A 13,423-nucleotide genomic window follows, 5' to 3' on the forward strand; every position below is an offset into this window, starting at 1 on the left:
TGTTCACTGCAGCACTGTTTACGATAGCAAAGACCTGGAACCAACCCAAATGCCCATTGATGATAGACTGGACTGGGAAAATGTGGCACATATACACCATGGAATATTATGCAGCAATCAAAAATGATGAGTTTGTGTCCTTTGTAGGGACATGGATGAATCTGGAGAACATCATTCTCAGCAAACTGACACAAGAACAGAAAATGAAATACCCATATTCTCACTCATAGGCGGGTGAGGAAAAATGAGAACACATGGACACAGGGAAGTGGGTACTACACACTGGGGTCTATTGGGGGGAATAGGGGAGGGACAGCAGGGTGGGGAACTGGGGAGGGATAGCCTGGGGAGAAATGCCAAATGTTGGTGAAGGGGAGGAAGGCAGCAAAACACACTGCCATGTGTGTACCTATGCAACTATCTTGCACGTTCTGCACATGTACCCCAAAACCTAAAATGCAATTTTAAAAAAATGAAAAAAAAAAAGTCTAAGACTTGGCTGAGCGCGGTGGCTCACGCCTATAATCCCAGCACTTTGGGAGGCTGAGCGGGTGGATGACGAAGTCAAGAGATCGAGACCATCCTGGTCAACATGGTGAAACCCCATCTCTACTAAAAATACAAAAAATTAGCTGGGCATAGTGGCGGGTGCCTGTAATCCCAGCTACTTGGGAGGGTGAGGCAGGAGAATTGCCTGAACCCAGGAGGCGGAGGTTGCGGTGAGCCGAGATCACGCCATTGCACTCCAGCCTGGGTAACAAGAGCAAAACTCTGTCTCAAAAAAAAAGTCTAAGACTTTCAGCAGAGTCCAAGTGAGATTGTAAATGGGAAAATTTATTCATTAACTGCCAGAAGATCAATAAAACAATGACTTGGCTGGGCACAGTGGTTCATGCCTATAATCCCAGTACTTTGGGAGGCCAAGACAGGCGGATCATCTGAGGTCAGGAGTTCAACACCAGCCTGGCCAACATGGTGAAACCCCATCTCCAACAAAAATAAAAAAATTAGCTGGTATGGTGGCAGGCACCTATCGTCCCAGGTACTCAGGAGGCTGAGGCAGGAGAATCACTTGAACCTGGGAGGCAGAGGTTGCAGTGAGTTGAGATAGTGTCATTGCACTCCAGCCTGGGTGAAAAGAGTGAAACTTCATCTCAAATAAATAAATAAATAACACTGTGATTCACAAATTACATTTATCTAGAAAACTGATTGTAAATATTTCTAATACTAACTTAGCGTCGTATTTAATATCTGCCAATTATCACTTCTCTTTTAACTTATCCCTTCCTCCAAATCCAGATATAATACCAGTCATTCATATTTAATTTCAAACCCTTAGGGAAAATTTATAAAACACTTTCCCACCCATTTTTGTGGTAGCTTCATGTTTTATTCAGCTATCCGTACATTGTTCACATGCATGTCTGTCATTGTGTCTATCTTCAACCTTAAAAGCCCAGGGCACATGGACCAAAACCATCTGGATCTCTCCATAGCACAGAGTATTGATATGATGTGGCTGTGTCCCCACCCAAATCTAACGTTGAATTGTAATCCCCAGTGCCGAGGGAGAGACCTGGTGGGAGGTGATTAGATCAGGGGGCCAGATTTCTCCCTCGTTGTTCTCATAATAGTTGATTCTCACAAGATCTGGTTGTTTAAAAGTGTGTAGCACGTCCCCCTTCACTCTCTCTGCTGCTGTCTTATGAAGATGTCCTTACTTCCCCTTTGCCTTCCACCATGATTATAAGTTTCCTGAGGCCTCCCCAGCCATGCTTCCCATACAGCCTATGGAACCATGAGCCAATTAATCCTCTTTTCTTTATAAATTACCCAGTCTCAGGTAGTTCTTTATAGCAATGTGACAACAGACTAATACAAGTACCAAGTAGCTATGAGAAAATTGTAACTAGTGATTTAACATACAATATTGTGAGAAAAGTCTTTTTCTAGTACAGTTACCTGAAGGCATACTTCATCAGATGTCCTCATTATAAACCACACATGATGGCTCATATTTAGAGATACCATGAACACTTGCAAAGTACTTACCACAATGCCAATAAAAACGTTCCCCTTTTTTTTGTCCCTAACATTTTCGTTATTTTCAGAGATGCACAGAAGATAGCTGGTAGACGTATCGGTCATTATCGCGTCAACATTTACAGCATCATCCAGCTTGATTAGGGGATTCACATTTAATAATAATTAAAGAAAAATAGTTACTTTTATATGCTAAATTCTAAATGCTAATATGCTACATTTTCAGTAATATTAACTATTTTCTCCTTTTAAAATAATGGTTCACAGCAAGGCACAGTGGCTTATACCTATCCAGTACTTTAGAAGGCCAAGGTAGTAGGATCACTTAAGGCCAGGAGTTTGAGACCAACCTGAGCAACATAGCAAGATCCTGTCTCTACAGAATAAAAAAATAAAAATAAATAATAAAGTGATGATTAATTTCACGCAGTACTTTCACTCTCTTTGCAAAAATCTTCTGCCCAGCATTCATTCTTCTGATTTATTTGGATTACAGTTGCATGCCTTGTCTTTCCTAAAATATAAAGATCATGAAGACAGACAACCAGTATCTTCTCACTTCCAAAGGGCTTAGGAGAATACATCAGACTCTATGGAGGTCCAAATATCAACCCACTTCTTCACTTGGATGATGCTAAGACTTGAATACTTAACAATCCCATAATGCTTAATTCAACAATTCAAAGTGTAAATACACTAAAATAGTGTAAATTATTTTCCTCTTTTTTTTTTAGTTTTCCTTTTTTTTTTCTTTGACGGAGTGCAGCGCAACCTCCACCTCCTGGGTTCAGGCAATTCTCCTGCTTCTGCCTCCTGAGTAGCTGGGATTACAGGCACGTGCCACCATGCCTAGCTAATTTTTTGTATTTTTTTAGTAGAAATGGGGTTTCACCATGTTGACCAGGATGGTCTCAATCTCTTGACCTCGTGATCCACCCGCCTCGGCCTCCCAAAGTGCTGGGATTACAGGCGTGAGCCACCACACCCAGCCCTTATTTTCCTCTTTTAATGTGCCTAAAGCTCCCAGAAATAGCAAGAAAATTTTTTAAAGACATGAGAAAGAAAACAGAAACATACATGTATAAAATGAGTCCATTAACTAAATCTCAGGGATGAAAACTGATTTGGGGCAAAGTCTGGGCACATCTTTGGACATCAGGACATAGGAGCCATAAAAGCAGCAAAGGAAAAGCAGGGAAGGGGACTGTACTAGGAATGGGCTTCAAATAAGAGACTCAAGCTTAGGCAAAAGAAAAAACAAAAATACCATGTTCTTATAGCCTGATCAGCTTAGAACAACACAGAGCTGTAAATAGTTTTGAGTCCATTTTGAGTGACAGCTGTTCCTTATTGATAGTATTCATGGAACAAAACAGTCCTTAGAATTTAGGTAGAAGCTAAGCAGGTCGTTAAATAAGTAGATCTGTAAGCAACCATAACAGAAATAATATGTCCACACAGTATCATTTAAGGCCTTCTTATAACTCCATTCTTTTATTATCAGAGAACTGATTGTACCCCATAGTAAATGCACCCTGATCTAATTTTAAATGTTTTGGCTTTTGAAACTGACAGATTTCTATGACTTTGCTTTTGAAATTATTTGGCTTCAAATAACACAATGAATTTATGAATGACCATAAATTTAGGGGCAATCATTATGCACACTAAAAATTCTTCTAAATGAGAAAACTTAACCTACAATCCATTTTCAAAAGTATTAAAATTTTTGTGATGTTAACAATTGATGAAGATGGCCTACCAATATATTTTATAAGCATTTAACTCTGTCTTAATTCTGACTTCAGCGGTTTTCTTCTCGCGTTTTGAATTTTTTTTTTTTTTTGAGTCTTACTCCTGTCACCCCAGCTGGAATACGTGGCATGATCATAGCCCACTTCAGCCTTGACTTCCTAGGCTGACATGATTGTCCCACCTCAGCCCCCCAAGTAGCTGGAACTACAGGCAAGTCCCAACATGCCCAGCTAATTTTTTATATTTTTGGTCGAGATGGGATTTTGCCATGTTGCCGTGGCTGGTCTCAAACTCCTGGGCTCAAGCAATCTTCCCCTCTCAGCCTCCCAAAGGGCTGGGATTACAGACATGAGCCACCACGCCTGACTTCAATAGCTATTTCTTTGGAAAGACCCTGAAGAGCTTGTAGGCCCTAAGCACCTGACTACTACCCACAAATAAGCTAAGGAAGGTATAATTTCAAATCAGTTACTAATCTGACATCATCTTTTACTAGGGTTCCTTTTTTTCTTGCTCTTCAAGTATGATGAACTTTCCTTTTACTATGACATCTGAAACGATGTTTGTTTCTAGCCACTAACAACCCTTCCCTCTTGAGGAGCACACCCAATCAAAAGTTTCCCATAATGCCTCTAAGCTCATTTAAAAAGTTCCCAAAGAGCAACCAAAGGGGAAAAAAAAAAAACAACTGCCATCTTCAGACAAAGCCCTTATACCATTTAAGAGGAAAATTCCTGTTCAAAAAGGATATCTTCTCCAATGAGGGTAGATTTTGTATAAAGGGCAGTCAATTTCCGAGAAAAGAGTGAACTTCTGTTGTCTCCAACGGCCTTTAATGCTGCAGTTTCAGTTTGCTTCACAACACCCACCTTCAACAAAAATAAGAAATATTGATATAAAATGATTTTAAAAATCACTTGTAAAAACTCATTTCAAAATGTTTAAAGGTCATTTCTGAAACATTTAAAATAATCAGTCCACAATGTTCAGATGTAGGGCTTAGAGGAGTTGACAAGAGTGGATAAATCGCTAAGAAACACTATCATAGAGTTTAAAAATTTACCCTAAATATCTAATGATATGTTAAAAACTCATAAATATATAATGCTAATAATTATGAAACACTTTCAGTTCTCTAAAATGCAAAATTCTAAACCAATTGCCTTCCTACCACCTTACAAAACACATTTGCACTCTGTGGAAGAGAATCCTAATTTCCTGTTCCCACAAGTCAAAGCCAAAGCTGACCTTATATCCTTTTGCCACCAGGCGGCGCACGTGAACAAACAGTCTGTGAGTAGGTATACTTGCTGTCATAAAGTTGTGATCCAAATGGCAATAAATATTGAGCTCCCGGGCTGCAATCTAAAAAATGAAAAAAGAAAATATCAATACATTTATATTTTAAGATTCCCTATGTGGGTTTGTTCACTTTGTTAAAAATTCATCAAGGTATAGATTTAGGATTTGTACACTTATCTAAATGTGTAGTACATCAATAAAAAGTTTAAAAAACATTCCCTATATAGAAGCCTATGGTTTAATGTATTTTGGGCAGTTCCAGTGGCCTAACTTCAGTATCTACAGCTGTATCTATAAAAGACTGAAAAATATGACAGGTCTTCTATGTCCTTAGAGCTTTCTCTACACAAAGACTATCTAATACAGGCATGAGACTGTAAAAGAGTAAGAATATGCTACATGGCATGTGCAAATGACTGACACTTAGAAGACACTACAGAGTAGGCAGAAATGATTAACCCATCTGGACAGAGAAATTGTTGAAAAAGTAAAAAGAGAAGCCCCAGACTGGCTAATTAATGATGAATGCCTGATAGAAACAGAGAACCATGCAGCTCCATCTGATTCCCTGACTTCTTCTAGAAAGCACCATGGCTTACATACTGCCCACTGGAGTCGTGGAACTCGAATCCCAACCTTCTCACTCCCTGACCTCACCCCATCTCTGAACTGTATTAGTCTCTCACAAAAGAGCAGGAAGACATCAACCTTTACGGTGTTCAGGCCTGAATTTACCATTTAACCTACAGAGCTCCTCTCCTTCACCTAGAGGATGCCAAACTACATATTTGTTTCTGCCTTCAGAAAACATGGTGACACTATTTCAGAGTCTAATTTAATGTCACAGAACACAGCATAATGCATCTGACTTAGAGAACACCAATTGCCTGCCACAAAGGATTTAGGAAACTTGAAGAAAAATGTTGGCCAAGTCTTTACTTCCCATCCACAGGGCACAGACATGCTACTCCATCACTCTCTGGTGTAAAATCCAACCAGTCTCAAACTATGGAATCATCACATGCATTCATGACTTCCAACAAAGGTGTCATCAGCAGTACTTTCCCTAAGCTTGCCCATGAAATGCTCAAATTTCATGTTCAACCTTCTTGACTGGGGCCTATAACAAATACTTAAACAGTAACTACAATCCCAATTTTTTTTTTTTCCCGAGACAAAGCCTTGCTGTGCCACCCAGGCTGGAGTGCAGTGGTGGAATTTCGGCTTACTGCAACCTCCAGCTCCCCAGTTCAAGTGATTCTCCTGCCTCAGCCTCCTGAGGAGCTGGGACTGAAGGCATGCACCACCACACCCGGTTAATATTTTTTATATTTTTAGTAGAGACAGGGTTTCACCATGTTGGCCAGGCTGGCCTCAAACTCCTGACGTCAAGTAATCCATCCATGTCACCCTCCCAAAGTGCTGGGATTACAAGTGTGAGCCACCACACCTGGCACAATCCCAATTTAGACTGAGACACCAACATGATGGATACACAAAGAGATCTGTAAAACTTCAAACAACTTCTGGTGGTAGTTGGCAAAGTTCATGTGTTCTTCCACTGAGAACTAACTTCATTTCTGGCTATAAAAACTCCTAAATTAAGGGTCAACAGAGGAACTTCTATACATCTGAAAAATTTTTTCTTGCTTGAGTCTTCATTAAAAAACATATTTACATGATTATGGTTCATTCACTAATTGACTCATCCAATAAACTTTAGTATCATGGAGAATAAGCGCTAGCATTCCAATAGAGACTCCTCACTTTTCCCCCACCAAGGCTGGTTCCCACCAGGTTTCTTGTGTTCACTTTTAGTTTTTACTTTAAGTAACAGTATTTTTTTAAAGGTGATTAATGAAATCAGCTTTTACATAAAGTTGGAAAACAAAACGAAAATACTGAAAAATATCTAAGGCTAGACAAGAAAAACAAAATAGCGCCTGAAAAAAACGACTCACCTCTGCATCTTCCCCAAAGAATCTATACTTATATCCACATTCCACACACAAAACTGCATCTTTGTGCTGCTGCTTCATTTCTATGTATTGTAATTCTAGCGGTGTATAGATGCTTTTGGACCGTTTGTTAGCTGGTTTAGAATCAGTTTTCTGTAAATTTTCATCACTTCTATTTGATGATCCAAAATGACTGATATCAAAAAGTGTTGTGTCCTGGCAACCAAAAGATTTATAAAATTTTAAAATATTAACCATAATAATAAGTTTCCAGAGATGGAAAATGCAAATCTGGCAAAAAGCTAACACTTTGTGAATCTAGGTGAAAAGTTTATAGAAGCACGTTGTAGCATTCAGGCAAATTATCCATAGGTTACAAATATTTTCAAAGTAAAAGGTTAAAAAAATTATGAACCCACTAAGTTCTCATATAATTTTTATGCAAATTTTGAAAGTCTAAATAGCTTAATGTTTTATATGCATTTTTTAAAATTTGATTTCATTAACTCTATTAACATTTCTTTTCTATTATTTATTCTCAGGTGTATAACGCACAAAAAGCCAATGGGGGCAAATCTGGCTCTCTCTCAGCAGTAGGGCAAAACAACTCTGAGCAAAGCATGCCAACAGATAAAGCTGCACTTAATGTTTTATACTTCCAAGCACACTGTAAAAGACAGCACATTCTATGAATTCTTATTCCAAGAAAGAACCATGATTCTTTTGGTAAACAAACATGAGAAAGAGCTGTTAAACATACAGCACAAGGCCACATTTTCCACATTGGTACTCCTACTATTCTTACCTTCCTGTGATGAACCATAATTAATTCCATAAGCTGTGAAGAAGCTTAGGGAAAATTACTTGCTTATTAGACTTAAGTTAGAAAAATGGAAATGAGACAAATTTATAGGATAAATCCAACTTCTAATTAATTGCCACTCTGTCACTGCCAACTTTTAAAAATTTACCCAGCTCCCCTTACAATCAAAAATATGGCCTAAAAGTCCTGTGACCAAAAAGAAGACGGGGGAGTAAAAGAGAAGAAAAATGGCCTAGGAATGGGAACCCCAATCCAAAAGAAAACTCAGAAACATGTAAACTTTGTAGTTGCCAAATGTTTAAAACAATTCAGCTTCACCAGGACATCAAGTAAAGATATTAACTTTTCAACAAAAAACTCAATTTATTTGAATAGTGCAGTCCAGCAAACCTCCAAAGATCAAAAATAAGAAGACAGTAAGGTTTGGCGAGGTTGGCAAGAGAAATGCAGGTCATTATGATGGTGGGGGCAGCACATCTGGAGCAGCCGCTACCATAACGTCAGCTGCAGTGGGAGAGGCGCAGCCAGGGCTGCGTGTTCCACAGAGCCAGCAGGAGCCAGGAATGGGTGGAAGCCTCACCCCCTTCTGCTATGGCAGGGTGAGAACCTTGTACTCCCCAGGCACAGCTGTGGCTGGCTAGCCATGACTGCAAACCTGGACATCTCTGGGCTCTTGGGGGCTAGCAGCAGGCAGGAGCCCCACCCTCTTGGTACAGTTGCAGCTGCCCAAGCTGTGGCTGTGGACCTGGGCATCTCTACACTCTCAGGGACCCAGGCAGGGAACTTCCCTTCCCTCTGCAGGCTCAGAAGTACCTGCTCCCACTGCCTGGCCTCTCCCAGTTTCCAGAATCCACTCTGCCCTCAGAGCAAAGTTGAGGGCAAGCCCAGGATTGTTGCAAACTGGCAAGGTATGCACATGTTTAAGGCAGTGCTAATATGTAAGCCCCCTGCTGCCTCGGCCCACTCTGGACTTCGGGCACTGATGAGTACAGGAAGGAAGCTGAAGGGGGGCTGAGGACAGCTGAAGGCAACTCAGAGCTGTCCTGCAGGTGCCCCTCGGCACAAACAGCCTGGGTGCCATGGATTACAGTAGGAGGCAGACGGAGTCCCGGGCAGAAAGGGGCAGGTCAGGGTGAAGCCCCGTTCAAGCCAGGAACAGCCTGAAGCCTGGGAGCCAGGCTGAAGAATGAGAATTAGAACTTAGGGTGCTTTTTATGGGCTCGCCCATGGCAGCCCATGAACCAAGCAGCACACACTTCCTCCTCTCAAGCCCATACAACCCCCAGACTCAGCCAAACTTGAAGAGACAAGCAGACAACCTGCCTGCAGAGAGAAGCTACCTGCTCCAGGGTCTCCTCTCTGTGGAAGGTTGAACACTTGTCAGGATGCCCTGCCTGCAGAAAGGAGCTACCCACTGAAGGTCTCCCCTGAGACGTTCTGTCACTCAAGAAAGCTCCTTTATGCCTTGCTCACCCTCCACTTGTTCACATACTTCATTCTTCCTGGACACAGGACAAGAACTTGGGACCCACCGAATGGCAGGGCTAAAAAAGCTGTAACAAAAACAGGCTTGAAACACATCCCTTGCTTGCCATATTGCGGCAAGAAGAAGAAAAGAGCTGTGGCCCTTCGTGAGCCTAGACCTAGGAGATCCCTGAGCCAGGTCTATGACACCCTCTCTGGGGCTGTGCAGTTCCTGGCATCTCCAAGCTTCTAGGTGCCACTACATTCCCTGGTGCCAGCCGTGGAAGCTACTTGGGGTACTCCTTGGTTCAGCCCCTATCCATCCCAGCACCTGGAGCTGCCTGCCCCAATAAAGCTGGCATGCCTGGCTGTGCACAGTGGCCAGACCCTGTGCTCACTCGCTCACACAACCCTCGCCACTCTGCTCCTGGCTCACCCTTGGCAGACATAAGATTCAGGCCAAAAGCACAAGACGAGCACAGCCTGCCAGGCCGAATAGGCAGAACAAGCCCACCTGGCCCAAGTAAAAACTCAGGCAAAGGCCCCACTAGTCACAGAGGTTTACAGCTGGCTAAGTGCCACGCCAAGGATCACATAACAATTACCCTAGACCTGAGAATGCATTTGCTTTTAATGTTAATGGGTTTACTCTTTTGTTAATGTAATTTTTTTTTTTTGTCCCCCAGGTTGGAGTGCAGTGGTGCAATCTCAGCTCATTGGTGCCTCAGCCTCCTGAGTAGCTGGGACTACAGGGATATGCCACCATACTCAGCTAATTTTTGTATTTTTAGTAGAAACAGGGTTTCACTATGTTGGCCAGGCTGGTCTTAAACTCCCGACCTCATGATCTGCCCGCCTCAGCCTCCCAAGTGCTGGGATTACAGGCGTGAGCCACCACGCCCAGCCAGAAAATATATTTCTTATATTTTAAAAGCTTATTCTTACTTTATACTTTATTCATTTAGGAAAGAGATAAGCTTCCCAAAAATAGTTTTATCCTTACAGAATGCTAACAATTAAATCAATCTAAATTTTTGAATATTAAGCAACCTTTTTTAACTTTCATTTTAAGTTCAAAGGTATATGTGCAGGTTTCTTATATAGGTAAACTTGTGTCATGAGGTTTGTTGTACAGATTAACACCTGGGTGACAAAATAAGCGACATTTTAAAAAATGATTTAGGTGGAAATACTTATCAGATACATCACATTCTATTTCATATTCCCAGAGACAATATGCTGAACTCAATTTAACCTTGTCTGGACAATTCAGAGTCATCAGAATGTATTTCAAAACCTGTTAAGAGCTATGGTGTTGCTGGCCCCACCCTAATGGTCCTGGACCATGGGGCATTTATGTTCATTCAGTAGCTCTTTGCCATTCATCCATGTCTTTCCATGCCATCAAACAACTTATCACTTGTAATAATAGCATTGCTTCTAGGTGCCGCCTCTATCTGGTAACTTCTAATTCCCTATGATGTGAAAATGCCAAGTTGGTCATTCTATGCATAAAGCAGTAATGGATATGCTCTTCTAAGACCTTGGTGTAAATGCTCCCAACAATAAAGTGAGCTTTAATGGATAAACTTTATGACTTTTATGCTTAATAACCATTATACTCAGGTGAACTGCTTCTAAGTACTAAAGGAGACTAAAAACAAAAACACCTTTTTTTCCTGATGATCTAAGATAAGTCAACCAATATTAGCCTGTCTGAGGGAGGAGGTCATGGATCTGGACTTGGTGGGAAAGGTGTGAACTCTTGAAAATTATGAGCAAAATTTTGTTGGCTTGAGAATTTTTCTGAGGAAAAAGGCCAACAGCTTTCATTAGAATTTCAATTACTCAAATATATGTAAATACACACACATATATACATATGTAGAACCATTTCTCCAATTCCATGGTTATCAACCATGACTACAAATTAAAATGGTCGTTTTTCCTTTAGTCCAACCTCCTCTGGAGGTTAAGGTGGGAGGACTGCTTGAGCCCAGGAGCTTGAGACTACAGTGAACTGTAATCACACCACTGCATTCTAGCCTGGGCAACAGAGCGAGACCCCATCTATGAAAATAAAATATAAAATAAAATGCAAGCTTTTTAAAAATATCCATGCCCATTTCTCAGTGAAAACCAATTAAATTAGATTCTGAGAAAAGGTTCTTACATTCGAATTTACTTTCTATCTTTCAAGCTTTCAACTAAAACCTCAAAACATCTAAGTTGCCCATCATGACTTTCCATGGTAATCATGGAAACTCTAAGAAGGACTGTAAGAAACTGTGCTTGTATTAATCATCAGTAAAGAATCCCTCCAAGTCAAGGGCTCCTGATCCAGGCAGTACCTGCTTTCTTCTCAGACAGACCAATTAATCCCTCCCAAAACACAATAAATCAGACTCTCCAGGGATGTAAAAAACTAAACTAAAACACAACAGGTCCCTCAGCTGATTCAGAACATCATCCAACTTTAGGAACCATTGCCATGAATGATCATGATATGCTTTCTGCATGTCTAAATTGTATTCATTCTTCAAGACCCATCTCAAATTTACCAGAGAAGCTGACAGTACTTCAGAACCCACTATTCTAGGTAACAGGATACTCATCTATAGTAGTTACATACCTTTGGATTAATTTGACATTTCGAATCTTTAGAAGAAACCGCATTCTTTGCACGTAGAAGACTTATATCATCAAAATCAGTACATTTGGGCAGAACTGCAAATCTCTCCGGCAGAGATTCTGTCTGGACTCTATTTTGAGGAGGGGCAGAATCGCAGCAGAATTCTTTCAATTTTTCCAGAGACTTTAAAACATTCCTCGTCCTCAGACATTTCTTTGGCTCTTAGGTAGCAAATTAGAAGAAAATAGAACAACAGTATTTTGGTCTCATTATGTCAATTCATAACCAGCATACAATTTTTTGAAGAGGTTGATTCCCACTAAAGCAACAAACCTAACTATAATGTGATTAAAAAAAAAAAAAGAAACACTGTGTTTCAGGTAAAGATGGCATATAAAACATAGATCTAATTTCAGTCATTCCTGAAACCTCATTAGTAAAGTTTTTTCCTTTTTCTTCTTTTTCTTTTCTTTTTAAAAGACATAAGCCCATAAGGACAGAGAAAAGAGGAGAGAGGTAACAATTGCAAATGAGATGTCTAAAGCTAGAAAGGAAAACAAATGAACAATAACCAATTGAACACACCTGAAAGCTAAATCCTAAGTCAGTAATTAGGAAAACCAAGAACCAACTCCACTTAAACACAAAATGCTTAAAAGAGTCAGAAATTAGGGTACCAGTCACTCTGGAAAAGGAATAAAGGGAGGTTCTAAAATAAAAAGGATTGGTTCAAAGCAATTTGTTCCCTAAACCCCTGCCACACTCCAAGCTCAAAGACAACTGTCCACCTCAGCAGCCAACTGGAGATTTCTTCCCTGGAAAGGCAAAACAATCCCAGTTGATGGAGTACTGTACCTAACCCAGAAGGATGATAGAAACATAGGCACGTTGTATGCCGAGATCCACAGCACGGCCTCTCCAGAACCCAGACAGCCAGAGCACTTCTCTCTAGGCAGAAGCTGGGAAGACTATTGACTGGAAAATCTAACTAGCTCAAAGAGAAAGACTTGACATCCACATCAGGGGTTTACCGAGAAAACCAAATCACCATACTCAGACGCATCATCACTTTGCCCATGATATGCTTTCTGCATATGAAAATTGTATTCATTCTTCAAGACCCAACTCAAATATACCTTTTCCATGAAACCTGCTAATTTTCCCAGCTTAAAATCATCTTTTCTTTCTCTGTGTTCCTATAACAAGATCACATCTCCCTGTGGCACTCATTACAGTCTGCCGATTGGCAGTTTTTCATAAGTAAACAATCCATAAAAGAAGGAAAACTATCCTTTTCTGGATCCCTACCATGTACTAGAACATATTACTTCACCATTTAGAGCAATACTATTAGGTTGGTGCTACTAAATACAAAGGAACTGGGACTGCCCGCATCCATCACCTCTCTCCTTCCCTACTAAAGCAAAACACTCTGAGGGCCAG

At 40.6% G+C, this 13,423-nt stretch overlaps 1 protein-coding gene across 7 annotated transcripts in view; it reads right to left on the minus strand.

Annotated features, from left to right (window-relative positions):
• MSH3 (mutS homolog 3) overlaps nt 1-13,423 on the minus strand; it is a 244,522-nt gene that overhangs the window by 221,042 nt on the left and 10,057 nt on the right. For all 7 annotated transcript variants that reach the window (XM_054252616.2, XM_078365272.1, XM_054252613.2 and 4 more), the window contains 5 exons: nt 11,981-12,201; nt 7,065-7,277; nt 5,050-5,166; nt 4,551-4,670; nt 2,056-2,199 (listed from right to left, as the gene is read on the minus strand). In XM_054252616.2, the coding sequence (XP_054108591.2) occupies nt 2,056-2,199; nt 4,551-4,670; nt 5,050-5,166; nt 7,065-7,277; nt 11,981-12,201 (815 nt within the window). The remainder of the gene's footprint in view (nt 1-2,055; nt 2,200-4,550; nt 4,671-5,049; nt 5,167-7,064; nt 7,278-11,980; nt 12,202-13,423) is intronic.

Source organism: Callithrix jacchus, chromosome 2 (genome assembly GCF_049354715.1).
Source record: "Callithrix jacchus isolate 240 chromosome 2, calJac240_pri, whole genome shotgun sequence".
Taxonomy (NCBI): Eukaryota; Metazoa; Chordata; class Mammalia; order Primates; family Cebidae; genus Callithrix; species Callithrix jacchus.